The 26802-nt window shown below is 41.0% G+C and overlaps 2 protein-coding genes across 5 annotated transcripts in view; one reads left to right on the top strand and one right to left on the bottom strand.

The window, feature by feature from the left end:
* LOC137180013 (monocyte to macrophage differentiation factor 2-like) overlaps nt 1-26802 on the top strand; it is a 359049-nt gene that overhangs the window by 124698 nt on the left and 207549 nt on the right. The window lies entirely within an intron of this gene.
* Nucleotides 1-26802, bottom strand: part of LOC137180002 (protein sidekick-1-like) — a 248867-nt gene that overhangs the window by 30290 nt on the left and 191775 nt on the right. For 2 of the 3 annotated variants that reach the window (XM_067585149.1, XM_067585150.1), the window contains 11 exons: nt 23576-23771; nt 21905-22003; nt 20550-20741; nt 17074-17195; nt 16858-16970; nt 14842-14992; nt 11827-12067; nt 11370-11485; nt 8601-8787; nt 7583-7681; nt 2380-2574 (listed from right to left, as the gene is read on the bottom strand). In XM_067585149.1, coding sequence (XP_067441250.1) covers nt 2380-2574; nt 7583-7681; nt 8601-8787; nt 11370-11485; nt 11827-12067; nt 14842-14992; nt 16858-16970; nt 17074-17195; nt 20550-20741; nt 21905-22003; nt 23576-23771 — 1711 coding nt within the window. Of the gene's footprint in view, nt 1-2379; nt 2575-6894; nt 6985-7582; nt 7682-8600; nt 8788-11369; nt 11486-11826; nt 12068-14841; nt 14993-16857; nt 16971-17073; nt 17196-20549; nt 20742-21904; nt 22004-23575; nt 23772-26802 lie in introns of those variants that run through there. The other variant, XM_067585151.1, reaches the window with a different exon arrangement.

The raw sequence follows: 26802 nt of genomic DNA, 5'->3' as shown, positions 1-26802 counted from the left end.
TTATTGTATGTTTGTTTGTTTTTTTGTGTGCTTTTATTGTTTTTATATGCGCTTGTATTGTTTCTATTGTTCTTATATATGATTTGTTGTTGATGTATACTGTAACTTTCGTGTGCTTTTATATATACTGTAATCAGGGTGTCCTTGTAAAACAGAGCATGCTCTCAATGGCCCTCCCTGTTTACATAAAGGTTAGGTTACCAGGTTCTCTAGTCTAAAAACCTTCAATTTCTAAAGATCATTTAACAAATCTGGCTGAGCTGCCCCTCTTTTTTAACTGACTTCTGCTGCATGGACCCCCAGGTAGTCTCTGGAATCTCATTATACCCCCGCAGGAGTGCTTATACATAGTGATTCAATATCTACATTTTTTGCCAAGCAGCTATTCATGCGCTGGAGTTTCAAAATGTCATTTTGTGTTGCTCTGAATGTAAAATGTCCCACACATTGAAAAGGTCATGTCATACCTTTTATCTTGTGCTAATATTCGCTGCCCAGTAACAATGGATTCTGTATGTCCAACCACAAATTACTTGTTGTTGAAACACTGATAACCTGTTTGAGCTCCATGCCTAAAGCTCTTGCTTGCTTTTTCTTTCTCTAGCTTTATCTCTGCAAGGACTTCACATCGACCACAACTCATTACTCCTCTATGTAGGGCTGTGGAGATCATAAAATCTTAAAATTCTAAAACTTCACCTAACCTTTCGAGACTCTTCCTGCACTGGAAGAGATGACTTAATCTGTGACAAAACATAATTTTGGACCAATTTGCCAATTCATGTGAATTTATTTGAAAAGTTAAAGAATAAGTTCAGATTTTCAAGGGGAAGAGATTTTCAATTCTATCTTCAAACAACACTGGGATGCCTGTACGCACATTTAAAGGGTTATTGGTCACTGCCACGGGCCACAAAGAGATTCTTTTCAAAAGGTGAGGGACAAAATGTGCAAAAATGCATTCTAAAGTTCAGCAGAAGCTAATATGAAGCTTCAATCATCTGAGTAAGTCAAGTGGGGATCTTTGAGTCAGTCTTTTTAGTATGACAATCCTCCTCTCTCTTTATGCTTCCACAGACAGCATTTCCTTGAGGGATACTGACACAAAGAGGATATTTTGTACTATAAAGACAGTAACTTTGGAAAATATCCATTTGATTTGCCTTACTCTGCTTTACAAAGGTATCTCTTCATGCCCAGTGTGAACAGGAGGAATTATTACAGTGACAAATAACACTTTCAGTTTACATATGGGCATGTGAGCATTGCATTACAACAGGCTTGAAAAATGTGAACATACTCTTTAACATGGAAGAAGAGGACAATGAAAATAAAACATGGTAAAAGTCAAAGAACATAATTATGACTGGCTCCTGTAATAGATCTTTCTAATTCTCTTCTCTAAACCTTTTGAAAGGCACAGCTGAAATTAATAACATTAATCAAGTCACTCCTACTTTATACTGGCTCATTACAGTATTTCATGTCTAATTTGGTTTATTCAACACATTTCATTTTCTTATCTATCATTATAATTGAATGTGAATTTCATTACAGATTATTACATTGCTGTGGTGTGAACGCCACATCAGATGCATGTTACGTATACTGTACAGTACAGTGGGCTACATTAAACAAGTAAATCTTACTCGTCATTAGTCAGAGCTTCCAAGCTTACACTACATTGATTCTTGTTGAATTATCCAGTGTTGTGCAGAGGTAATTTTTTAATAGAAATAAAATGAACACACTTCACTTGTTATACTGTTTCCATTATTATGTGATTAAAAAGCCACACACTGTTGGTGTGAACATATTGAATTTAACCCCAGAGACATTTTTCACAGCAGCATAGCAGGAAAAACAAAGGTGCAACTAAAACCATTAATGATGACTCGTTTCCATTCATCAGAGCTAGTAAGCTATGCCAGTAAGCCACAATGCAGAACCCTGAAACTGACACACAACAATATTGTCATTCAACAAGAAAACGTAAACTCAAGGTCCAGTTAATGGCTTTTTTAAGCTTGAAACTGCATTTTGTCCTCAGGGTTTGGAATTTGCTCAGTTGTCATGGAGATTCTGTCATTACTAATGTTACTAATTACACCTGTTGCTGCTCTGACATGTCAAACTATTAGCCAGCAACAACAAACTTAATTTTTGAGAGCAGTATTTGATTCTGTCTATCTACAAAGTGCTAATGTATTCAACCTTTCAATTCATCTCAATTAACTTTGAACAGCTCAGATTCATTCAGAACCAGATGTTTTTGGGAGAGCTTGAGAGTTCTTACACGTATTTACTATATTTTAATAGGAATGGTTCACATAGCTACAGAAACAGACAGGATAGCAAATGAAATCCTGTGTCCTTTACCTCTACGTTCAGTAGTAACAACCAGGGCTTCCTGTTCTTCGCCCCAGCCCACGACGGTGCGAGCAGTGAGTCGGAACACGTAGCTCTGCTCAGGGGAAAGTCCTGTGACAGTGAACTGGCGACCGTTGGAGCCCACCTCCACTGTGGTCCAGCGCAGAGGGTCCCTGCCATCCAGGCGGTAGGAGATCTGGTAGCCTAGTGAGGGACAGAAGGAGAGACAGAAAGAGGAATAAGACAGCTGAAACTGTGTTGAAGTCTTGTGCATCAGTGTGTGTGTGTTCTTTGTGGCCTACATTAGATCACAGAGCCCCCCACAGGAATCAAAGAAAAGACACAACGAGATAGGAAAAAATCTGACAACTCTATTTCCCAAAAAAACATCAACACAACTACAGTGATAATCATAATTTTGACATTTCACACCAGTACAGCACACAGCAAAGATCACTTACTGACATTCTCATACAGATACACATTACATCCCCTACAAATCAGCTGGACCAGACTCTGTCTCTCCCTCCACCCTGAGGCACTGTGCCGATCAGCTGTCTGCGGTGTTCACACATTGTTGGTGTGAACATATTGAACACAGACACAGACATTTTTAACACCTCACTGGAGAGATACCAGCCTGCTTCAAGACCTCCGCCATCATCCCGTCCCAAAAAAAAAACAAGGACCACAGGACTCAATGACTACAAACCCGTCACCCTGACTTCTATGGTAATGAAGTATTTTGAGCGCCTTTTACTGTACCACCTTAAAACCATCATGGACCCACTCCTGGACCTGTTACAGTTCACCTACAGAGTCAACAGGTCTGTGGACGATGCAGTAAAACATGACCCTTCACTTCATCCTCCAGCACCTTGACTCTGCAGGAACCTACACTAGGATCCTGTTTGTGGATTTCAGCTCCACCTTTAACACCATCATCTGGGCTCTGCTGCAGGACAAGCTCTCCCAGCTGCATGTGCCTGACTCCACCTGCAGGTGGATCACCGGCTTCCTGTCTGACAGGAAGCAGCACGTGAAGCTGGACCATCAGCACTGGTTCCGCTCAAGGCTGCGTCCTTTCTCCACTTCTCCCTGTACAACAACAGCTGCACATCCAGTCATGAGTCCGTCAAACTCCTCAAGTTCGCTGATAACACCACCCTCATTGGGTCCATGAGGATGAGACCGCCTACAGATGGGAGACTGACCATCTGGTGATTTGGTGCGGACAAAACAACTTGGAGCTCAATGCTCTAAAGAGAGTGGAGATGGTTATAGATTTCAGAGGGAACGCAGCCCCACCTGCCCCATCACCCTGTGTGACTCCCCAGTCGACACTGTGGAGTCCTTCTGCTTCCGGGGAACCATCATCAGCCAGGACCTCAAGTGGGTGCAGAACATCAGCTGCCTCATCAATAAGGCTCAGCAGAGGATGTACTTCCTCCAGCAGCTGAAGAAGTTCAACTTGCCAAAGTCAATGACGGTGCACTTCTATACCACCATCGCTGAGTCCATCCTCATTTCCTCTATCATCTGGTACGCTGTTACAACTGCCAAGACAAGGGCAGAATGCAGCATATCATCTGCTATGCCGAAAAGGTGTTTGGCTGCAATCTGCCATCTCTCCAGAATCTGCATGCCTCCAGGACACTGAGGCTAGCAGGGAAGATCATGAACATAAACTTTTTGAAACGCTCCCCACCAGCAAGAGGCTGAGGTCTCTCAGAACAGTTTCTTCCCATCTGCAGCCGGCCTCATCAACAAGGCCTGGGATCCCCACTGACAGAGACTAAACCCCCAATATTATTATTATTGTTATTATCATTAGTAGTAGTAATTGCACACTGCATATACTGTTTACTCCTGGTCAATATTTTGTACATTTCATCTCATTCTCTTCTATTGAATATTTAAAATTTAAACTTGTGGTAGCTCTTCTAACTTATAATATATTTTACATATTTTTATTGTAAATTCTTTTCTTTTTTATATTATTTAGGATTACTTAATTTTGTGTATATTTTTATTACACCAAGGCCAATTCCTTGTACAGTATGTGCAAACCTGCTTGGCAATAAACCTGATTCTGATTCTGATATAAACATACAGTTTCTCTTCTGTCCCCTTGGCTGTGACCCATGGTGTACACGGTTTGTGTCTGTTCCTCTGTCTCATGTGCAGTAAGCCATGTAATAACACTAACACCCTTCAACACATACACACACACTCAAACCACTGATCCCCAACCAAGCTTTCCACAGGCCACTGGCCACTCACAAAGGCTCTCAATATGAAGATTGTATTGTACACCAAATACACACATCCGCAAAGTCACACAAACACAGTGTGTGGAGGTGATTGGTTCACAGTAAGACTGTCAGGATGATAATCTGCTCAAAGGCACCTAATCTGGTTGTGGTGATAATCTCATCAGATAGTCTGATTGTATGTTAATGTGAACGCAGTGTGTGGAAGATTATTGGATAACAGCTAGATCACAAATCCTCTCACATCTAAACAATTGGGTCAGAGTGATGCGTTATGTTCTGTACTGAATATCATTAGGACGTCCCTGCTATACATGAGGCTAAATCTCCATTACAAAGTGACTGTGTCATTTTAGTAAAAGCCCTTCTTCTTTTCCCACAGAAAGATGTCACATGTACCATGTATTGCACACTGCTTCCTAGCTTAATGTATTCAAAATGTGTATCTCTAGCTATGTTTTTTTGCCTTTAGCTGTTTAATTCCACTGGCCTTGTATATGTTAATGAAATATTCACAGCAATGGTAATCCTACTACCTAAGCTGCTTCTAAATTACTACATTCTTTGTACTGCAATTGTACTATCAAGTACTTCAGAGCAGAAAGCTTGTCTGTAAAACTGGCAACCTGAGCAGAGCATGTAGCAACCGCAGGTGGTGACCATATATTGTGTCTCTCTTCTTGTCTCTCATCACAATTATTTAAGACTAAACACGAGGATTGCTACAGGATATATAATGCTGTCTCCCTATGTCTTAAATCACATGTCTCCATGATTAGTTTTACCATACGCAGGGTCATTAATTAATTTAATCACCATACCCAGGATCATTGACTAACATTGACTTCCAGTAGAGCTCAGGGACACTCCCAGGAAGTTATATAAACCCTCCATTCAGGCCCTTTCCCTTTAAACTACAACTGAGAGATGAACAAACAGACCACCCAATGTCAGTTAGAGTAAGGACTTCACATTCACTCTTATTGTCTTAATTAATTCGTTTAATATTTCATGGTTTAGTTGTTAAGTGTGTAATGGATTGTTTTGTATTGCATCTGTATTTAGCAAGCCCTGAAGATGCACTAAATGCCAAGATTATGGACGTTAATTAATGTAAGTAAGAACAATGATTACTTGATTTGCTTTACTAATTTCTTCCTTTGTTTACGGCTAGTGTTCTGATTTGTAATATTTTCTTAATGCTTTCCTTTTCATATGTAGAAAAAATCATCCATCCATTGCTGATTAATTGCCACACTATTAAAATGCTGGAGTGGCTTTTTGGATCGCTGAGTTTAAAAGTGCATCCCACACTAGATGTTCTATGAGCCAATGCCACTACCATCATTGTAGTTTTTCATACAGTATGTACAATATATTAGTCATTATAGTATACTGTTTTTGCAGATAGTATACAAAAATCCATGTTCTTTACAGTTTTAATAATATGCGTGTTGCATCAAACTGTGACTTAAGAACGCCAGTGGAAATTACATTTCACAAAAAGCAAGAGGTTGTGTAACTGTGAGTAGCTCCTCCATTTTTTCTGTGCATTGCATTGAGGGACACTCAAAATACAGGTGTTTTTAAGAATTCATACTGACTTTTATGAGTCTAATTAATTTTGTGACTTTTCCTGTGTGCACAAACTATATACTCAAAACCTGCTTACAATCAGTGTGTAGTATGGCAGTGGGAAGAAGTGTGTATTTGCCGCTGGGATGTTCATAGGCATGCGGTTTTATATTCATAGAGACGTTATGTAGAAACACAAATGCCTTACTGCCTTGTGCCAAATTACATAGTGCACCTTCTGTGATCTTATTTATCCTCTGTCCACCTTCTGTGTCAGAGCCCTATGGGTTGTGAACCCAAGGAGAAATGAGGCAGTCATGAGTATTAAAGAAACTGGCACACTAAATTTATTTGTATTTTCATTAACACACACACACACACACACACTCACACCCACACCCAGTCTCCACACACACACACCACACACTCAGCAAGGACACAGCAGGACTACGCGTTTGTGTTTGTCTGCGTGATCGAAAGAGAGAGATTCGCCCTCCCACTCATCCTTCTGTCACAGAGTGGTGTCGCACTAAATGTCCTCCCTCTTACAATACAGTCACACATCACTCACACTGTCCTGCTCGACTCCCTACCCCAACTGAGAGGACAAATACTACTCCTCTCTCTCCCCTTGTGCAACATACGCGCACACGCACACACCTGTCCCTCTTCTCACCTCCATACATCTCCTCTCTGCTGTCTCTCCCCTTCTGTTCTCTGCGTTTCCAGCTCAGCAGCTCTCACATTCTTCTCCCTTGTACCTTGCCTCTCTTCCTCTTCGTTAATCTGTTCTTTCTGATTCGTTCTGCACGCTGTGATTTGCAGTTTCAGAAACAAGTGATGAACAAGTGTGAATCTCAATGTGTATATGAGGCTATGTATGCATTAGGAAAGGAGTCTTGCTTCAGCAGCTATAATAGCCCTTTTCCTTAGTACACACACACACACACACACACACACATACACTTACACACACACACACACACACACACAAACACACACACACACATACATAAACACCAACAAACCTTAGCAGTGAAGTGTAGAGTAGAGAGAGCTGACCCTTGTTTGAAGGCTTAGAACAGAATCAGCTCTTTTCCATTTACGGCTTTTACTTCTTTCCTTCCCTTGAAAGATCACAGCGGTATGTGTGTGTGTGTTTCTGTGTGTTTTTTTGTGCGTGCATGTGCGCATGTACGTGTTTAAAACTGCTAACTCATTCCCTCTATAAGCCGAGCTGTGTCCTTCAGCAATTGAAAATAAATCTATTGTCACTACAAGAGGAAAACATTGGATTATGATTTAAACGTTGCTCTCAAAACAATGCCTTCTCACATGCGTGTATGTGTGTTTGTTTTTTGTACCTAATATGATGCCGTTGGGCTTTGTGGGTGGCTGCCAGACCACCCTAACTGATGACAATCGAACTTCTGGAAACACCATCCTGACAGGGGGGCCTGGGACTGGAGAGAAAAATAGAGAAGGGAGTTGGCAGCAGAATAAAACCATAATAATATACAAAGAACAGCAGAGAGAGGCACAAAGGGACTCCTTTAACACTGTTGAGAGAGAGAGATCTCAACATCAGGCACTTATATTCTAATATGCAAGTATAACAGCACCAGACTTCACATATGTATGTCCATGTACTTTCCATACACACACACACACATATAGAGTAGGTGTCTTATACATTTTTAAGAGGTACTTCTAAAAGAAATAAAACGGAAAATGTAATTTTCTCTAAGCCTCACACTTTCTCCGTCTTTGTTCCTGATAAAAGTACATGTTCCACACCACCAAATTCATGTCAACGTGAGTGTGTGCGTATGTACAGTATGTATATGTGTGTGACTGACAGACAGGATGGAGGCTCATTATACATTGCCGGAAATTGACTTCCCTGTTCTTGTTTCATCCTGAAATGAGAAAAACTTTTCAAACATGACACTGTTTGATGGAGGATGAGTGTATGTGTGTGTGTGTGTGTGTGTGAACCTTTCTGTATCTGTGTTTGTGAGCAAATGTGTGTGTTTGTATCTGTGTGTGTGCCTGTGTGCTTATATTTTATTGCTCAAAAAGAGCACACAAGGTTGTTGGCATCCTGAAATGCCTGCCATGGTTACCAGATCTCTGCATCTGAAGAGATCTGCACACACAGCACACAAACACAATATGTTCCCTATCTTTAGATTGTGGAGGGGGTCTGAGAGGTGAGCTGAACCCAGTGGATGGTCAGTGAAGTGGGGAGACAGACAGGGTGATAGCTGCGTTGACAGCAGTGGTGAAATCAGCTACAGAGGTGAGAAGGAGGCAAAAGTGTTGATCAAAAGTGCTGGACAGAAAGGTCAGTGATCAGACCGAGAAAGAAAGTGATCCTACCATCTTCTTTGGTTCTGAGGAGTATGGGGTTGCTGGGAGGACCGTCACCCAACCGTGTATATGCCAGCACCTGCAGCACGTACATAGTGTATTTTTGGAGAACCCCGAGGAGCAGCGACACACTTCCTTCCCCTTCTGCCACCTGAACACTGGGAGGACCTTCTGAGTCCTTCTCATTGTACAACACCTGGACACAAACACACACAAATATGTCACACGTGCATTCACATACACCGTCAAAAATCTAGATAGAAAGTGGATATTGTTAGCTCTGTTAGTGTTGTTTATCTGTTTTTCCCTCATTTTTGCTTCCTTTGACGAATAAGGCAGGCCATATCTTATATTTTTATTATTGTCAACATATCCCCTGAAAAGACCAAAACCAACAATGAGCTATCACTCTCAGTACTTTCAAACTCCTCCAAACATGTTTATAGTACTCAGCCCCAAGCTTGTTTACTCCTACCAAATAGGTAAATATTTAAAAATGGGTCACAAATATGCAGCTTCATTAAAAGAAATATAAATAATTCCCTAAAACCTCTGGGAAAATTTTATTCAAAAAGGTGTAAATCATGGATTTGTTGAGGATATTCTTGGGCATTTTTGCCTTTATTGGACAGCTGATAGTGGAGAAGTAGACAGGAAACACGGGGTGAGAGAGGGGCATGACATGCAACAAGGGTCCCCAGCCAGAGTCAAACCTGGGACATTTTTTGCGATTTTTGTGGCATGCGCTGTAACCGTTCGGCTACCAGGGCGCTCCCTGTTGGGGACATTTTCACATGTGGATTTGGCATTCGTAGCAAATTACGCTACAGTGCCCATGTCAATCGTAATGAAGGAATATGAACCCAATGCAATGGTGGGGCTCACTGATGTGTTTTTTGATAACAGTGGAGGTCTGTGGCACAGATGAATAAGATTTTTTTTAAAGATTTATCAGGCTTTGGCTACAGAGACAACGCTTGTTAGTAGAAAACTTTCATCGTTGGTGTTGTTGGTCTTTTCATGGGATTTGTTAATAATGAAAATGAATGAATGAATTTGTAAATAATGAAAAATACAGAAGATCGCCAAACTTTACTGGAACACCTACTAAAACAGATCCTGAATTGCATTTCAAAATAAAAATCATACCAGTGCCCACATCTTAAAAAACAACAAAAACACATTGTCTGGTAACAGGATCCAATTTGATTATGTGTCAAGAACTGCCCTTTCTTGTTCTTTCTCTCTCAGTGTTCATGAACTCCCTGCCACACTTGAAACCATTTTGAAGGAAAATATCAGCTCTTACTGTAAGTGTCTAAAAACAAAAATAGTTTGGAGGAGTGCAAGGCAGGAGGCAGGAGAACTATTCAGTGTTTACCAGGGGATGCAAGGTGTTGAGGAGCTGCTGCTGGCAGCCATGTCCCATCTATTAACATGGTAGGCATGCTGCTCAGTGTGATCCTCAGGAGGGCACAACACACAGATGGGGAGTGTGATGTGCTTTGGGCGCAGTGGATTATATGACCTGGATTTTACACATTTTCAAAATAATGGATGGTACTGCTTTATTTTAAGGAGTCACAGCCCATTTTTTCTGTTGATTTGTGTATTTATAACACAACAATGTCAACACAACTGAGGATAAATCCCCTTCCTTTATAATCTTTGTTCTGCTGTTTTATGTTTGGGTGGAGATTAAGAGGTTTACTCAATTTCACTTCCACATTAGCAAAAATATGTTGCATGTGCTTTCGCTTTGTTAAATTTTCTTTTCCTAGGATGTTAAGGGGTGCTATATGCCACTGACCAAGAAAAGCAATGTTGCAAAAATACAGGCAAACTGATGCACGTCTTCTCTTTATTTCAAAATCAAACAAAGAAGTGGAGTACATTATAATAATTCCCCTGAGGTTTGTGTGCGTGGGAGCCCTCAAAAAGCAGGTGGCACCATGTTGAGTGTAAAAGAAGAGCTGTGACTGCCAGCAAGTGGTGCCCTCAGGCAAAAAATGAGTGCACCTTGTACTTAACCATCAACAGTATTTATCCAGCTCTTTCTTAAAACCCTGCACATCAGAGTATGTCACCTACGTCACCATGGGTGTGTTGCAGCAAAGACAGACTTCTTCAACTTAGCTTAGGGAATACAAGAAAAGGACTAGATCTAATTAGACAGATGTGGATAGATTGTAGGTTATGTTGCTAAAGTGGGTTGCAAGTCCTGACTCAAATACTAATGTAGAATCTCTAAAGCATACTCAGATCATGCATGCATACTCCGAAAAAATTACTTACTTCTTTACAGTATGTGGCCGTTTATGTTTTAAATTTAAAAAAAAGAAAGAAAAAAGCATCTTCCAATACCAACGGGCTTTATGGAATATTGTCCATTTTTCATGTAAGGAATAATTCGGACATTGTTTCTACTACACCATGATGAAAACCACACTTTTATGGAAGGGTATTAAGCCTGAAACACTCATTTGCTTGCACACAATTATACACATGCACCCCAATGTACTTATTGTAGCTAGGTGCTTTTAAAAGCGGTAGTGCTGAAAGAACAAACTAGAGCAGTTACAGGAAATTACATCATATTCCTCTCATATCAGATTTTTGTGTGCATTTCGTGTGCCTCTGTGTGTGTGAGAGAGAGTGTGTTAAGGTGTTGGAGGAACTGATAATGGGCTGAAGGGGTCAAGTGAGAATGCCTGGGTGGGATTGTGTGTGTGTGTATGTGTGTGTCTGTGTGTGTGTGTGTTTGAATGTTTTATACACCTTATATCCAAGTATGACTCCATTTTTCTGTGCCTGAGGGAGAGGAGACCATGTGAGCAGGATCCTGGAGGAACTCACTGCCTCAGCAGTCACATTCGCCGGAGATCCAGATGGAACTAGAGAACACACACACACACACAAATACACACACACACACACACAAACACACACACACACAGCTCAGTGCTACTTCACTCTCTGAACCAATCTTCGATTTTATCTCAATCATCTCCCTCTTCCCCTCCCTTTCTCTGTCAATCTTCCCCTCACTGAAATAAAGGGAGAGTGTAGAGGGCAGAGAGAGGTGGCAGGATGAGAACAGACTCAGGGAGGTAATCGGAGCACTTTGATGCTCATCCATCTGTCTTCTTACACCCTGCTAATACAATATTGGCCAAACAGCTCAGTTGGATACTTGCAAATAATATACAGGAGGGAACAAGGTCTATGTTTGTACCAGATTCTGCTGTGTGTGCGGCGACAGTGTTGCTCCACGGTCCTGGTCCTATGGAGTTGTAGGCCTGTATCTGGACCTGATACTGGGTCCAGGGATTCAGGCCCTCTGCTGTGGCCTCACTGGTCTCCCCCGCTCCCTCCACATCCTCGGTCCTGTCCTCCCCCTGGCCGTCTGTCCTCCACACACGAAGCCGGTAGCCTACAGTCTCTGGGTTGCTGTTGTACTCTGACTCTGGAAGAGGCTGGAAGCCAGTGAAGAGTGAGAGGAGGGAGAAAAACAGGAGCTTATACGAAAGTCTTTTTCAAAATATCATTCTTGTTCTACATCACATGTAGCTACAGAAAAATTTACGTTTTTTTTGTGAGTTCAGTTTAGTTTATTGTCATTATGAACACAAACAATGTGTTTACAGACAGTACAGTGCATACTAGTTGCTATATATGCTGTATATTTATACAAGGTCATGAGCTATTCAGCAAATACCCTTTCTTGTTAAAGGTTCTATTTGTAAGAATGAGAAATTTCCTCTCATTAGTGACACTGCTGGCCGTTAAGTGAGCTGCAGTCAACATCCTGTTGCTTGCGGACATGCTTATTTGCATCAGCGGCTCTTTTTCCTTGCTTACACTTCTCATAATAACATAAAAGATCTCTAACGTTGTGTTTTGCACCATGTTTCAGCAAAGCATCTCTCACTCCCAGTCAGAAAGTCAGGGAGAGTCTCATTTTTTACATTACATTACAACCCGTTCGCTCATTGGCACAAAAAACAATTAATACATGTTAATTGCTTCACAGTTCTTACATATAGAACCTTTAAGTTATATGTGTCAAAAAAAAAATATATATATATTTGTGTATAAATAAATATATATATATATATATATATATATATATAACCTTGCTCAGCATAGGGCTATAATCTTAACTTATAAAATGTCTTTGTTACTTTAAGGATAATTTCAATGTCACATTTTTTAGACTTTGCAGTCTGTTCCACAATAGCCTAATAAATGAGGGCCTGTGTGGCAGTCCTGAACTGTGCAAGTATCTTATAATGTGTCAGCACTTGGCCAACTTGTACCGTAACTGCACTTGGTGAAATTAATTAATTTTGACTCTGATTAATGGAAGAGAAGCTATTGACGGGGAGAAAGAGTTGAAAGGATGATTGAGTGAAAAACCAAATTTAGGTATAATTGTGAGTAATAAAATCATCATTTGATTAACACACGCAGAAACGTGTTTGCTTTGTGAAATGATAAGACACAGCCCCTCCTAGACTATACCCAAATACACAAAAAAACACAACAAGCAACACAAAAAGCACATCCACAAGTTTTGGCCAGTGTAGCCACATACACTATTACATCCAAACATACCTAAAGACAAGTTTAAAACCCCTGCAAAATTAAATATTTATCTATTGCATTACATTTTAATGACTAAATAGAAAACACTGTAAAAAAATCAACCTTGGTTATTATTTATTTCAAGTTTTTGACTGTTAAGAGTCGAACTGTCAAAACCTCAACTGATCTGTTTCATTAGGACTGTGTGGATGTCGTTTGATCAGATTTAATTTAGACAGCGCTGACAACATAAGCAAACAACCACATAACTGTCATCAGATTTTTATCCAAGTGTCATTAAACTTGCTTTAGTTCATGGAAAATATGTGATATCACCTTTTCCCAACTGAGCCTCACCCACTTCAAACCAGTGAGAAATGCCAGGACAAACAACAACACCAATGCAGAAATCTTTCATGTGAAATAAAACTGTTATAACTTTGGCAGAAAACTGTGGGACAATGTAGAACTCAATCAGTCATACATGAGCTGGATATCGAGTTTATGTCCCCACAGTGTGATATAAACACAGACACCACACAAGTAAGGAAAGCATTTTTGCAGCTCTCAAGAATATAGTTATTTATCTGACGGTTTCAAACTCTTAAGTATTTCTTAAAAACATTTTACTGTTTTCTCCCCTTTGACATCCCATCTCCTGATCCTTCTCTCTCTATAACCCTCCATTCACTGTCTTTTTCACTCTCTGTCATCCTCTTTCACTCGCTTCCACTCTCATTTCCTGTCACCCTTCCTCCTTCCCCTTGATACTTTTTCTCTGTCACCTCATTCTCTCTACTCTGCCCATGACCCACCATGTCATTAAACATTACAGCCACAACCACCTATTATTCAGTGCCCTGAAATCACGTTAGCAGAGAGTTCAGTTTGCTCACAGTATGTTTTTCCACAGGCGATTTTGACCAACATTGCGTAGTGGCTCTGTGCTGTGCAATAGATAAGGAAGTGAGACACCCAGCCATTTTAAATACCCCAGTGATTTAGCTCAGCTTAGCATTTAGGAGCCATAATACAGAATGTCACATTAGCTTTATTACCCTTAATGTGGAGCTTAGAATAATAGCCTTAGCTAAAACCATTGTGATGGTTCCATTACAGCAGAAAACGTAGCATAGCTCAGGCTGGGCGCTAACATGCAGGTAAAATCCCATTAGCATGCTGCACAGGTAGCCCGTAGCGCCTCAGTGTCTGTGTCTGATTTGACAGGCTCTTTTTCTCATTCCAACTCTTAAATGGAAAATACTCCGCTATCCATTTATGTTATAATAGTCGAGGGGATGGGGGAGTAAAAGAGAAAGGGAGGGAAAGAGAGAGAAGGACGAAGAAGAGGAACAAGAGCAAAAGAAAAGACAGTAAGGAGAAAATTACATTGCAGTTTGCGCTGCTAGCGGTCCGCGCAGTGAATGGGAAATGTGACAGATTAGTGTTAGCACTGATAACCAGGAGAGACACTGATTATACGCTGTCAGCCACTCAACCTGTTCAGTCCTGCTGCTGGTGAGCACACATGCACACGTGAAAAAAGAGCAGGGCATAGAAAATCCCCATCAGTCAAATTGGCACTGTTTGATGAGTGTAAAGGGGCAGACTAAGGGTTTAAGGTTAAGTTAAGTGTGTATCTGGTGTGTTTGTGTTTCTGTACCTTCCAGTTGAAGCGAAGGCTGGTCTGTGTAGCAGACAACAGGGTGAGGTTGGAGGGGTGCGTGTCAGGGGCAGCCTGTAAGGTCTGAATCAGCCTGGTGGGGGCGCTCAGGGGACTTGAGCCAACAATGTTCACCTGCTGCATCCTGAACCTGGTGAGAACAGAAAACAAAGTTAAAAGGGAGCTCCACTGATTTCACTCATCAAGTTCAGGTCACTCGTCACGAGGAGTACTACTCAACCTGTGAGAAGTTGGACGGTGTCGTAAAACGCCTGCTGCGACTCTGGAGGGAGACTGAAATAAAAACTCTGGTGATGTCAAAGTGATGTCATCAGAGTTATCTCGACTTGGTATAGAGACTACAATTTATAACAGAAAGCCTGTGTTACAAACCGGAGGTTTGGTGTTTAAAAGATGTGGGTGTTTACCAGGCACGAGAGGCTAATGAAAGATGCTATCCAGTTGCATCATGGAGAATGTAGGATCCAGTGTTTTTGGAGCTTGACCCCTACAAAAAGTCAGGATATCCTGGCCTCTGCTGCTTCAGTTTTGATTTTCCTTTTTTTAAATCTGTCTTTCTAGAGTCCCCCAACTTTCTGAAAGTGCAACAGAAAACTAAAACACTGGATGACCCCTTTAAATACACCGTGAACAAAATGAAAAGCCAGTTCATATCAAATGAGCCTGATATTGGACAGTTAAGCGGTGGATGTTCATCATGACTGGTTTCACTGTCTTTCTGGTAGCAGAAAATGAAGCAACATTTTATCAGCATCACTATTTTGGTTTACTGGTTGGACTGTACGCTGCCACAGTCACTTAACACCCAGAGAGAAACCTTGACAGAGAAAATGGCTCCTGTCAAAATATTACACCGCATGTCAACAAGACTACCAGACTTCACAGTAAAACAATTTTGGACTACTGGTGCTTACTTCTAGTGAGGGACTTTGTAATATTTGTGTTTTTTGCTTCACAACTAAAAAATGTTATAACTTACTCAATGGCATCCATCAACTGAGACTCTCTACTAGAGGAACTCTCCAAAGGCTACAGACACATTGTTAGGTTATCTGTGGATGCCAAACACTCAGTCAGAAAAGGAACTATAACTATGGAAACCTGTTGACACACACGCAGCCATGAGGGAGCATTTGCTACTTTTGTTACTTCTAAAGGCAACCATGCTTCAGTGTTGGTGTGAGTGATGTGTGAGAGTGTAGAGAGTGTGTGAGAGACTACATCTATGAGTTCTCTTCCCTGTATTGGGAGATAGAGAGCAGGGTGTAAAGAGGGACTTTAAACGGGGGATAAGAAACACAGACAAGTGCATCACTTCATCTAATGTCCCAACGGTGTCGCCTGTGACAACATAATCCCTGTGAGTGTACAACGTGCGCACATACACACCACAATCACATTACAGATGAAGGGGGAGATAGAGAGAGCAAGAGCCAGACATAGACAGATAGACAGATAAATACAGCACATACTACGGAGACAGAGAAAGAGAAAGAAAGAGAGAAGAGGAAGACTTGCTGTTGTTCGGAGTGGCGATAGATCACGTATACAAACTGTGGGCTCCCCACGGCCCTTGAGCAGGGATTACAGACACCTCTCTCTCTCCCCCGCTATTTCCTTTTCTCCTTGTCTCTCATCCTTTTGTCTCCTCTTTAATTCTCTCTGCTGCCCTTCCAGCTTTCTCATCACCTTTCTTATTCCTCTTTCCTCATCTCTCTCCTCCCCTCTCCCCTTTTCTTCCCTCTAGCTGGTTGCAGGAGGGTAATAAGGATCTGCATGCAGCAGCTGTGAAGGTGCTGACAAACAGAAAAGTCTCAGATGGAACTGTCTCTCTGTGTGTCTGTGTGATTTATCTAACTTCACCTGAGTCTTGCAATACTGCAGAAACTGGTGGAGAGTGAGATGTGTGTGAGTGAGCTTGTGTGTGTGAATGTGAGTGTGGTAGTGCTTGTCTACAGTATGTTCTTGTGCAGGCTGTGTATGTTTGCTGCTCACCTGTACTGAGTGAACGGGCTGAGGTCGGGGATCTCCAGTGTGTCTGCATCTGGCTGGTTGTCTTTCTGGTAGACAACTCTCCACGCTTCCTCCTTCCCGTTCTCCTTTATTACCTGTTACAAGTACAATATTGTGTGATAGAAAATTGTTTTCCCCCCCTGCTGTATTTCAGGATTATCAGGCATCAAAAAAGTACACAAACACAGGCAGACGCACCTGTGCCTCCACAATCCATCGTGATATGGCGGTCTTTCCATCAGGACCAGGGCGGAACCTGAGTGTCGCAGTGCGAGGGCTGATGTTGGAGATGACTAAGTTGGATGGTGCACCGGGAAGTTCTATAAAGACAGAAAAACTTCACTCAAAACTACAAAGAACCACTTTTGCCATCATGCAGCTATTGCACATTGAAGGAAGCATAACTGAAATGTCTGCGTTTTCCCCCATGTGCTTGTATACACATTAAATTAAATACAAATAAAATATCTAACTGATTTGGGTGTGCAAGCCACTTTTTGTGCTTTGGACTGTGACTGGTTAAATGCACCCCAGCTCCACCATGTCTCTTGGTTGAGACTGATGTTTTTTACTTCTACATCATGCAGCTACTACCAGCAGGTCCCTTTCCACCATTGCATTTTATGTGTTCTTACAGGTATATAGAATATTTATTGACCAAAACCCGTGGGATTGCTGCTCTCATAATAATGTCATTTATGAAAACAAAAGTAGGCTGTGTGCTATGTTTATGACATTTCAATTTTGATATTACAAAGCCTTTGAAATAAAATCACCTCTACTTGCTGGTGCTGCAGCATCGGGTACAACAGGCATTTATTTGCAAATACTAATGTTTTTTTTTTTCTCCAAAAAGCATCACAGTATTGCAAAAAATTTCAAAGGGATAGATCAAAGGAATTTAAACAACACATAATAATTATACAGAGACTTCTCCATTAAAGGATATAAATATGTACAATGCCAAAACTGAAAGAAAATGTCTGCGCTGCAACACGGTTTATCTCAATTACACTTGCAATAACATTGGTATTATAAACTGAAAAAGAGAGAAAAAGAACGAAATTATGTCGTTAATCATGACTTAAGTACAAAAAAGGCTTCAGGCAGCCAAGAAATTGCCTCCAGTCCTTTTTCTAATATGTCCATATGTCCATACTTGGTCATAAAAAAGGAAAATAAAAGATTGGCCACAGCAAAAAAAATGATAATTTTACTAAAGCACAGGCACTTACGCAACAGCTGTATATCTCTCCCTGACAGAGCAATTTATTTCATATTTCCAGGTCGACAATACAATAGAGAGAGATAAATCTGTACACCAGTGGAGGCGAGAGGTGAATTAAATGCACAATTCACTAAAGTCCATTTAAGCCCCATAACTGTCTTCGTAGGCTGCAAGCCTCATAAATTATGTTTGACCCGTTCTTATTCTTACATTGTTCCATCTCCATGGTAATAATGAGTGACAGGGAACGGGCAATGTGGCTGACCAGTCGCGGCAGCCGAAATGGCACAACCACTCTGGAAGGGAAAGAGAAGCTGAAAAACGCCTGATCACTTACATCAAACCCCTAACCCAATGTCACATTTACCTAAAGATGCGGCTCACACATATCGTCATATTTTTAGTCTAATACATCAATGTGTTTTGTAGTTTCTTACCTAACACAAAGTATCTATAATTAAAACCCTATTTCTGTGAGCTGAACTGATTCACATTTAAAAGAAAATTTCTCTGTATTTATTTTAAGCTAAACGTGTCACTAGACTCTCTTTGTAAAGATTAATCTGACTGTAGCATCACTGAGTTTTTTCCTTGGCATGTGCTGCCAAACATCATTGACTAAAGGTTTTAGCAGTTTCTTCTGTCACATTGAAACTGAGAGCTGCAGTGAATTTGGTCAGTAGTCAGCAACTAGAACACAAATATTATTTTCTCCTGGTTGTTAACCTGGAATAAATCACAGAGGAATAATAATACGTTTTGTATGCGCACTCCAACCATAACTAAATATTCCAATGAAAGCTTTACAACTGCACCTTTCGAATGCCACACACAATTTATAGCTGGCTCCGAATAGACTTCTTCACTGACAGCTGTTGAATTGAATTGGCATTGCTCTGGCAGGCGGCACATTTGACAACTGGCTGGAGATGCAGGCTGAAATCCAGTTTTTTTTTAATTATGTCCTTACAAATGAAATATATGACAGCTTGTTTCTGTTAATGAAATTTACATAATCAAAAATCATCACAATCCACTTTGCTCTAAATTGTCTCACTCAATCACAACAGGACCGAGCACTTCAGACCCACTTTTCACCCACTTGTCTTCACAGTGTTTGGTTAATACTTGGTACCTCTGGATGGTGTAAGTGCTCTACTGTGATCTGCTGTAATCCATCCAATTCTGATGCAGCATTGCAAGCATCATATTTGCTGAACATGGCAGAAAACAGATCTGTAAAGCCCATGTGTTAAATAAAACGCCATGCGCTGTAACACATCAGTACACCGGGAAACATCTGACAGATTTTGTTGAATATCTGAGGGGATTTTTTATTGTAATAGGAGTATAACACATCTGGGTGCAGTTATTATGAAAACAAGGCAATATGTATTCTGGATACAACGAGGTACATGTGTGCGACAAAAGCAAAATTATAGCTATCAGCTACAATTGCTCTGTAAGTGCATGCAGTAAACTTGTAGAGGTTATAATGTGAATTGTTATTATGAATTGTTGATGTCAACTGGCTTGCTCAGATGAATGACAAAATTCTCCCAACTCCATGAATACATGAATAAATAAAAAACACAAAAATCTATGCTCGGTGGATCTCTTGCTTTCTTTCTCTCCCACTCTTTCTGCTCATTTTTTAGTTCTTTTTCCTAATCTTCAATCCTCTGTCCTCCATCTTTCCTTCAGTCTTTTGCTTTCATGAATTAATGAACAACCTCTGAATCTAAGAACTGTCTGTATCCATCTTGCTTTCACTTTTTCTGCTTTTATTCATAAATTAGTAATCAGAAAATGTTAGGACAAAAATCCTGCTGTATGAGCTGGGTTTTTCTTCCATTCTCCTATTCCTATCTGACTCTCAGTCCTTTTCTGAGAGACTTTGGTCCTCTGTTCTTTGGAGATTGCATTTGCTTGTGTTCTCTGTTCTTCCCTCATTATGTTTCTCTATCTGCTCTCCCTTCTTCAGTTCTGTTCTTTGATTGTCTCTTGCCCTCTCTTTCCCCGTTGCTGCATTCCCTCCACTTTGCCATTTGCAGTTAATCAGCACTAATAATGATTGCAACTTGGACTTACTCCAATCATACAAACTCATCATGCACACAAAAGTGTGGTGTGCACACAGCATACACACACACACACATAAATAAACCACAGACTAAAGCGCTCTGTAAGATGCTGTGAACGACTAACTTTTTTGTGACTGTGCGAGTGAATGCGTGTGTGTGTTGGTTGTGTGGGTGGTGATTCATGGATGCACAGTAACAGCCACTTATCAGCCTGAGGAAAGACAATGGCATTGTAAGAGCTCATCAGTCATATTTACTCTGCTACACACACACACACACGGATACACACAAACAAAAATCTTTTTTTTTTTTTTTATATTCACTGTCACCAGCTCCAGTATGTGTATGCGTATTTATTGTACCTGGTGGGACTCCAGTGGAGATGGTGGATGATGTGACCACGCCCCGTCCTGCAGCAGTGAGCGCTGCCACCTGTAGTGTGTACTTGGTGGTGGAGGTGAGGCCGGTCAGCTGGTACTGCAGGGTGGAGTTGGACAGAGAACGTTCCTCACGACTCGACTGTACACCAGACACTTCCCACCACAACACATAGCCTGCGGGGTGCAGAGCACAAGCTGGGTTAATAAAGGTGCATATAGACATGAACAGACACGTATACAGACAGTCACACACGTGCACAAAGCACACACACTCACACACAATGAGAGGTATAGAGCCAAAAGAGAGGGAAAGAGTGCGGGAGGGGTAACTACAGTCAAAATCCCTGTCTGTCCCTTCGCATCTTCACAGTCATGCATCACACTCCACCACCTTCAAACGTGTGTGTATGTGTGTGAGAGGCCACTTGTGTGTAAAGCCCTGGAGAGAGTGAATGGTCCCTCATCTGTCTCCCAGCTCATGAGGTGCTGGATGAAAAGCAGGTTGAGGAGAAAAGAGTAAATGTGCAAGGTGACCTTGATTGAATAACCGTTTTCCCACTCCTCTCTGTGTAAGCCGATTGTAAAGCCACTGCAGCCTTGTTATGTAGGTGCCTGATGAATGGTGGACATGGTGCAGCCATGTCACCACACAGACACACACACACACACACACACATAATGCAGTATAATCACCTAATTCACAGCAGCTTGTCTTGTTCACCAGCACCATTGTCTAACAGAGTCATGGAGGAGCTCAGGCAAAAATGAATTGGGGAGGGGGAAAAGTGCTTTGAGCTCTGTGATGTGCCACACAAACAACACCCTGGGTGTTAGGAGGCGTGGGATGAGGGCATGTTGGAGTTAATGTGAGAAGACAAGCTGCAGAGAGTAGGGATTAGCTGATGATGAATCAGTTGTACACAAACACAGTGTCAGAAACAGGCGGATGTCTGTGGAAGCCAGACAGAAAATAGGAGATTAAGTTGAGGAACACTAAAGAAACTGTAGAAGTTTTAGGGTTCCTCTGTCACTGCTGCTTGTCTCAAAGGGATCTTGACCCTTCTTTTTTTTAAAAGTTAAATTAGTCATACCACATGCTATTTTAGTCCACCTGAGAATTTAATTTGATTTTTAATTGAAAATGCTGGAAATACTATGCTCAATCATTGTATTTTACTTTCTGACAAGAACACAGTCCAAAGAGTTTACTGTGAGCTTCTCTCATCCAAACTGCTAAGGGGGAATCAAATAACATAGTACAACATAGTACATACAATTATCTTGAATATTGAGGGAAAATGAAAATTCTGAGTGTCTGTTTAGAGTAATGTACTAACCAGTGATAATGCCGTTCTTGTTTTCAGGCTCTGCCCAGCTGACTCTGAGTGATGTGTCCAAGATTTCAGTGAAGCTCAGGTGACGAACAGATCCGGGTGCTGAAAAGAACACACACGTATCACATATTGTTAGCTGCATTTTAAAGATCCCCTCCATAGATGTATTAAGACATATGAAAATACTACACTTTGAATAATAAATTTGTGCCTAATATATTTTTTTTCCAGAAAAAAAAGTTAAATTCCCATGTTAAATCCTTAAAATTACATCAACTCCCTCTTCTTCATAGAAAAATCCAGAACCTATAAATATGCAAATAGTTTCTCATTTCAAAAGTTTAACTGCTGGATGCAAGATGAAAAGTCCATTCTCAGTGTATGTGCACTGAAGGCTTCAAGTTTCCACATTACATTTGTGTAAGTTGCATATTGGGCCCCAGTTGGCTCCAAATTAGTCATGATGTCACAAATCATACTCGTACGTATACACCCTAAACTCAGATTTAAGGTGAGCACAGAAACTTTCCTCCTTCAGCAGATGAAAACAGCCTTCTAGTGTCAATCTCTGCATATACATCATTCTGCACAGTGAAGCTCAAACATCCAACTAAAGTAATAATAAGCAAAACACTTTTTTGAGTGTAAGGGGACTCAAAAACTCAAAACTTTAATAGTAATCTAAATTCAGAAATTTTTCAGATTTGAGAAAATCCTCCCTCCACACACACACACACACACACACACACACATCTCGTCTATGCAAGCAACCTATTACCTGCTGCTCTGCTACTTCACACGCTACCTCCTAATCACATCTGCATTGACCACCACACACACACACACACACACACACACACACACACACACACACATACATACACGCACGCACGCACTCAGGTGCACGCACGGCTGTCGTTTCTCATTTCATCCATGGCTCTCTAACCCCTCTCCCTGCAGAGCGATTAAGCTATTCATCTGAGACATTCAATAACACTCACACACACACACGCAAAAAGCTATCATCAAGCAAGAATTACACCCACCGTTAACCCTGCAACACGCCCAGCATCTAATCAATACCTGTCCACGGCTGTGTGCACGTGTGTGTTTCTGTGTGCGTGCGCGCATGTGTGTTTGTGTATGTGTAAACACATGGCTTCTAATATCTAATATCTTTCCCACTCGATAATTGCTGGTTGGTAATAATTGCTTGTCTGTCTGCCTGTAGTCTATTGTGTTTATTTGACAGTGCGACTCTGTGCATGTGTACTTGCAACTGGGAGTGGCAGCTATTATGTTTATCCATGGAACAGTAGGCTATAAATACCAGTATGCCTGCAAACATATGAATCAATTCCCTTTTAAAAAGATACGGTGAAGAAAAAATGAAGGGGGGTTGGTGGTGGGGAGAATAAGAACAAAGAGAGTTAAAAGGAAAGAAAAGAAAGTAAGAGCCTAAGAGAAAACAGGAGGCGCTGGTGTTTAGATACTGTGTACACAGCTGTGTATCACATTGATAGAAACAGCTGGACAGAACACAGAGCAAGTCAATACACTTTCATTATTATTCATGAGATGCTGATAGAGTGTTCTTTGTGCTCTTTTCTGGCTTTATTCACACTGATGTGAGTGCGTGTGTGCGTGTGTGTGTGTGCGTGTGTGTGTACTCACTGTCCTCGTGTGTCTGCAGCAGAGTGGGCGAGCTGCGGGGGCCGTCTCCAGGTGTTGTGAAGCAGAGGGTGGAGCCGAAGTACCAGGTGAATTTCTTGAGTCCGCTGACTAATCCTGTGTGGCGTGAACCGGGGTAGTCTGGGGTGATGGTTACTATGGTAACGTCCTCTGGAAACTGCTCTGGCCAGACCAGCAGCTGGGTTAAGTGAGAACGATAGTTAATGGTGAAAGTTCAGCTTGATTCCCATTAACGTCTATTAAATATGAACTGCAATCCAGCAGGTCACAACAGCACCTACAAAAATCCCTCATAGTTATATTGTTTGTTGTTTATTTCCATTATTTTTTGTTTAGTCATTATTTTGACTCAGCAGTATTAGCTTCAGGCAACCAAATATTATTATTCAGACTGCATTTATGAGACTAAACTTATCTGTAACACAGTATGGGTCACAGGGAATCTTTTGAAATTAGGCTGATACCCAAGGGTCTTCTGTCATTAAAGTTTAAAACTGCCAAATGCTATTTACAAATGTGTCAAAATGGCAAAACAATATTCATACTTAATTCTCCCTGGCAAAGTTATCTGCATTCCAAACAAATTAAAATTTAAGCACTTATTTACGTATGAATGTACCACTCAACATAAATTCATGCCAGCAGGCCATTATCAGTCATGGTGGCATCTGAGGACAAAAACTAAGTTTGTTATCAGTCAAACTTAATGCTTAATGAAAGGTTAATTTATCTCTATTGTGACTAGACTTGATTTATATTCAGAGCCACAGCAGTTTGGTTTGCATTATTGCTTTAGCCACGAAAACAAACACTGAAAAGTATACACTTACATATTCATAATAAGAGATAAGCCATGGGCAACACTACAATATGGTACCCATTTTGTTAGCTCCTGTAATGAATAACTGGGTAAAATGTGAACTTAGAGCCGAGTTTTCATCAGAATTAAGCTGTGCAGTGGGTTAGTGATGTGTAAAAGCAAAATTAACTTTGTTTACAGACCAGCTGCATATGATAATAGAATCCAAAATGTCTCTTTAATGTCATATTGTTGGGGAGCGTACATTTATATATATTTGTACCACTGTATTGCCAGTTGGAGAGCAAAGCAAAGTGACTATCTGTTGTTCTATCTCTAGAACAGCCTACGACTTTTAAAGAGGACCTCATTTTAACTATATTGTCATTGCCACTTGCAGATAAAGTTAGAACAATTTGTTGAAATTCAGTGAATGTTGTCATTTAATGTAATCTGGGGTTTGCAGACATGTCTGGAACTGTTTGGAAACTCGATGATCGTGCTGCGCCTTAAGGAAGCTCCGCAGGTCAAAGAGGTTTAGTCCTTCCCTACAATTACTAGTCTGCCTACGTTTGTGAGTTTCATCAAAATGATCATTTCGATAGAGTGCTGAAGCTCGAAACTACCTCCAGGATACCTTGGGCACCACTAGCCTCAATTTTGTATTGTATTTTTGAAGCATGAGTTACTTCTGCTTGTCTTTTTGAGAGCAAAAATATAATTCTGAGCTACTCTGTCCACATTTTATATTACTGCAAGAGAATCTACCACTTTACTTGCTGGTAAGATCTGAACACCTCCCCAGTTTACCAAGGATATAATGATTATATGGTTAGCATTCAACAACTTCACCTCCCATTAGACTTTTCATAGTGTACATATTTCTAAGTCTGATTGGAGCTGTAGTTGTTATTTATTCACTGTTTATTCGGTCAATATGCCTCTTGCTAGTTACCCATGCTGGGTTTTTTACATAGACCTGAGCTGCAGGGTGTTGGCAAATACACCAAAAAATACATCTTCAGAAACAATGTACATATTACATCTACAATATAAACATCATATTGTGATTCTGATATAGGAACCTAATCAAAAGCATATAAATCACGGACCTCCTACTAGGGACAAAGTCAGTGATACCCAGAGACATTCGAGTTGCTGCTTTTCCCTCTGCCTAAGGGTGCTGCACTGCAGCCAGTCTGTCATGGTAAAATAAGGTTTTCTATTGTAATTTATTATCAGCACAGTACAGTTTGGGTGCAGTAAAAGAGTGCTGATTTGGCACCCCCAAGGATCTGATGCTAGTGCACTTTTAAAGGGTGCCGGGAAGATTGGTTCTACTGTTGCTATAGTTACATGTGCATTCTGAATCGGATTGCAATGGAAACCCAAAGTTTGCTCAACACATAGTACAGTACTCTTCTCACACAGAAGTGAGGCCAGAGCAGGTACCATATAACACTACACAATGAAAAGATGACAGGTTGATCTTTCTGCTGCCACCTGTGTAACTACAGGTCCAGGAATAGAATTCCTCATAAATGTTTCTTTGTCATGGACTCATGGTTTTTGGGCTCTGTGTGTTTTTGTTCTTTTGGGTTCCAGTGTTCACTCTGTGTGTCTGTTTTATTCCAGGTCTTCTTTATGGTTATTGAGCCTGTTAAGTTTTCAGTCACAGTATGGCACTGTGTCCAACAGAGACCTCTCTCCCTGTTATGTTCAGACTGGACTGTGTTGGAGACGGCTGAATCGAGGGCTGAATTGAGTTAAGTCTCTAAAAGATTGTCTGGTATGATATTAGGTTAACTTTATTAATTAGTCTGTCCCTGTTTTTATTTCGGTCTGTATCCACTCACAGAGCTTACTCAGTCTTAGTTATTAAGAGGTTTGTGTTTTCTGGGTTTTGGGTTTTCTGCTGTGTGTTTCCCTCCCGTGTTCCTGCACTCCTCCCAAGCATGTTTTTCCCTCCACACCTGCCCTGGATAAAGCTCGTTAGCCCTGCCCTGCTCTCAGTGTTTTTCCCCAGCCTGCTCTTCCCTTCACACCTGCCCTGTATCAGCCTCGTCAACCCTGCCCTGCTCCCGGTGTTTCCCCCAGTCAATCACCTCTTTTCCTGTTCTCCTGTTTCACCTGCACCTCATCCCCTCAACACTTTAGTTTGTATTTAAAGTCCTGGTTTTCAGTTCAGTTTTGTTGGATCCTCTGCTCAGTTTGTTCTGGTTTGTTCGGTCTGATCTGCTCGTCCTGTATTCTGTTTTGCTCAGATCAGCCAGCTTTTGTTTTTGCCTGCATTATCTTTGAATAAATAAGTTTTTCTTCAGCCCTGCTGTGCCTACAGTCTCCGCATTTGGGTCCAATACTGCTATTCTTCATGAAATCCTTTACTCTGGGTGTAAAATTTCTTTTTTCA

Source organism: Thunnus thynnus, chromosome 3 (genome assembly GCF_963924715.1).
Source record: "Thunnus thynnus chromosome 3, fThuThy2.1, whole genome shotgun sequence".
Classification (NCBI taxonomy): Eukaryota; Metazoa; Chordata; class Actinopteri; order Scombriformes; family Scombridae; genus Thunnus; species Thunnus thynnus.
Note: the sequence above shows the minus strand (reverse complement) of the source record. Positions and strands in the feature narration are given on the sequence as shown.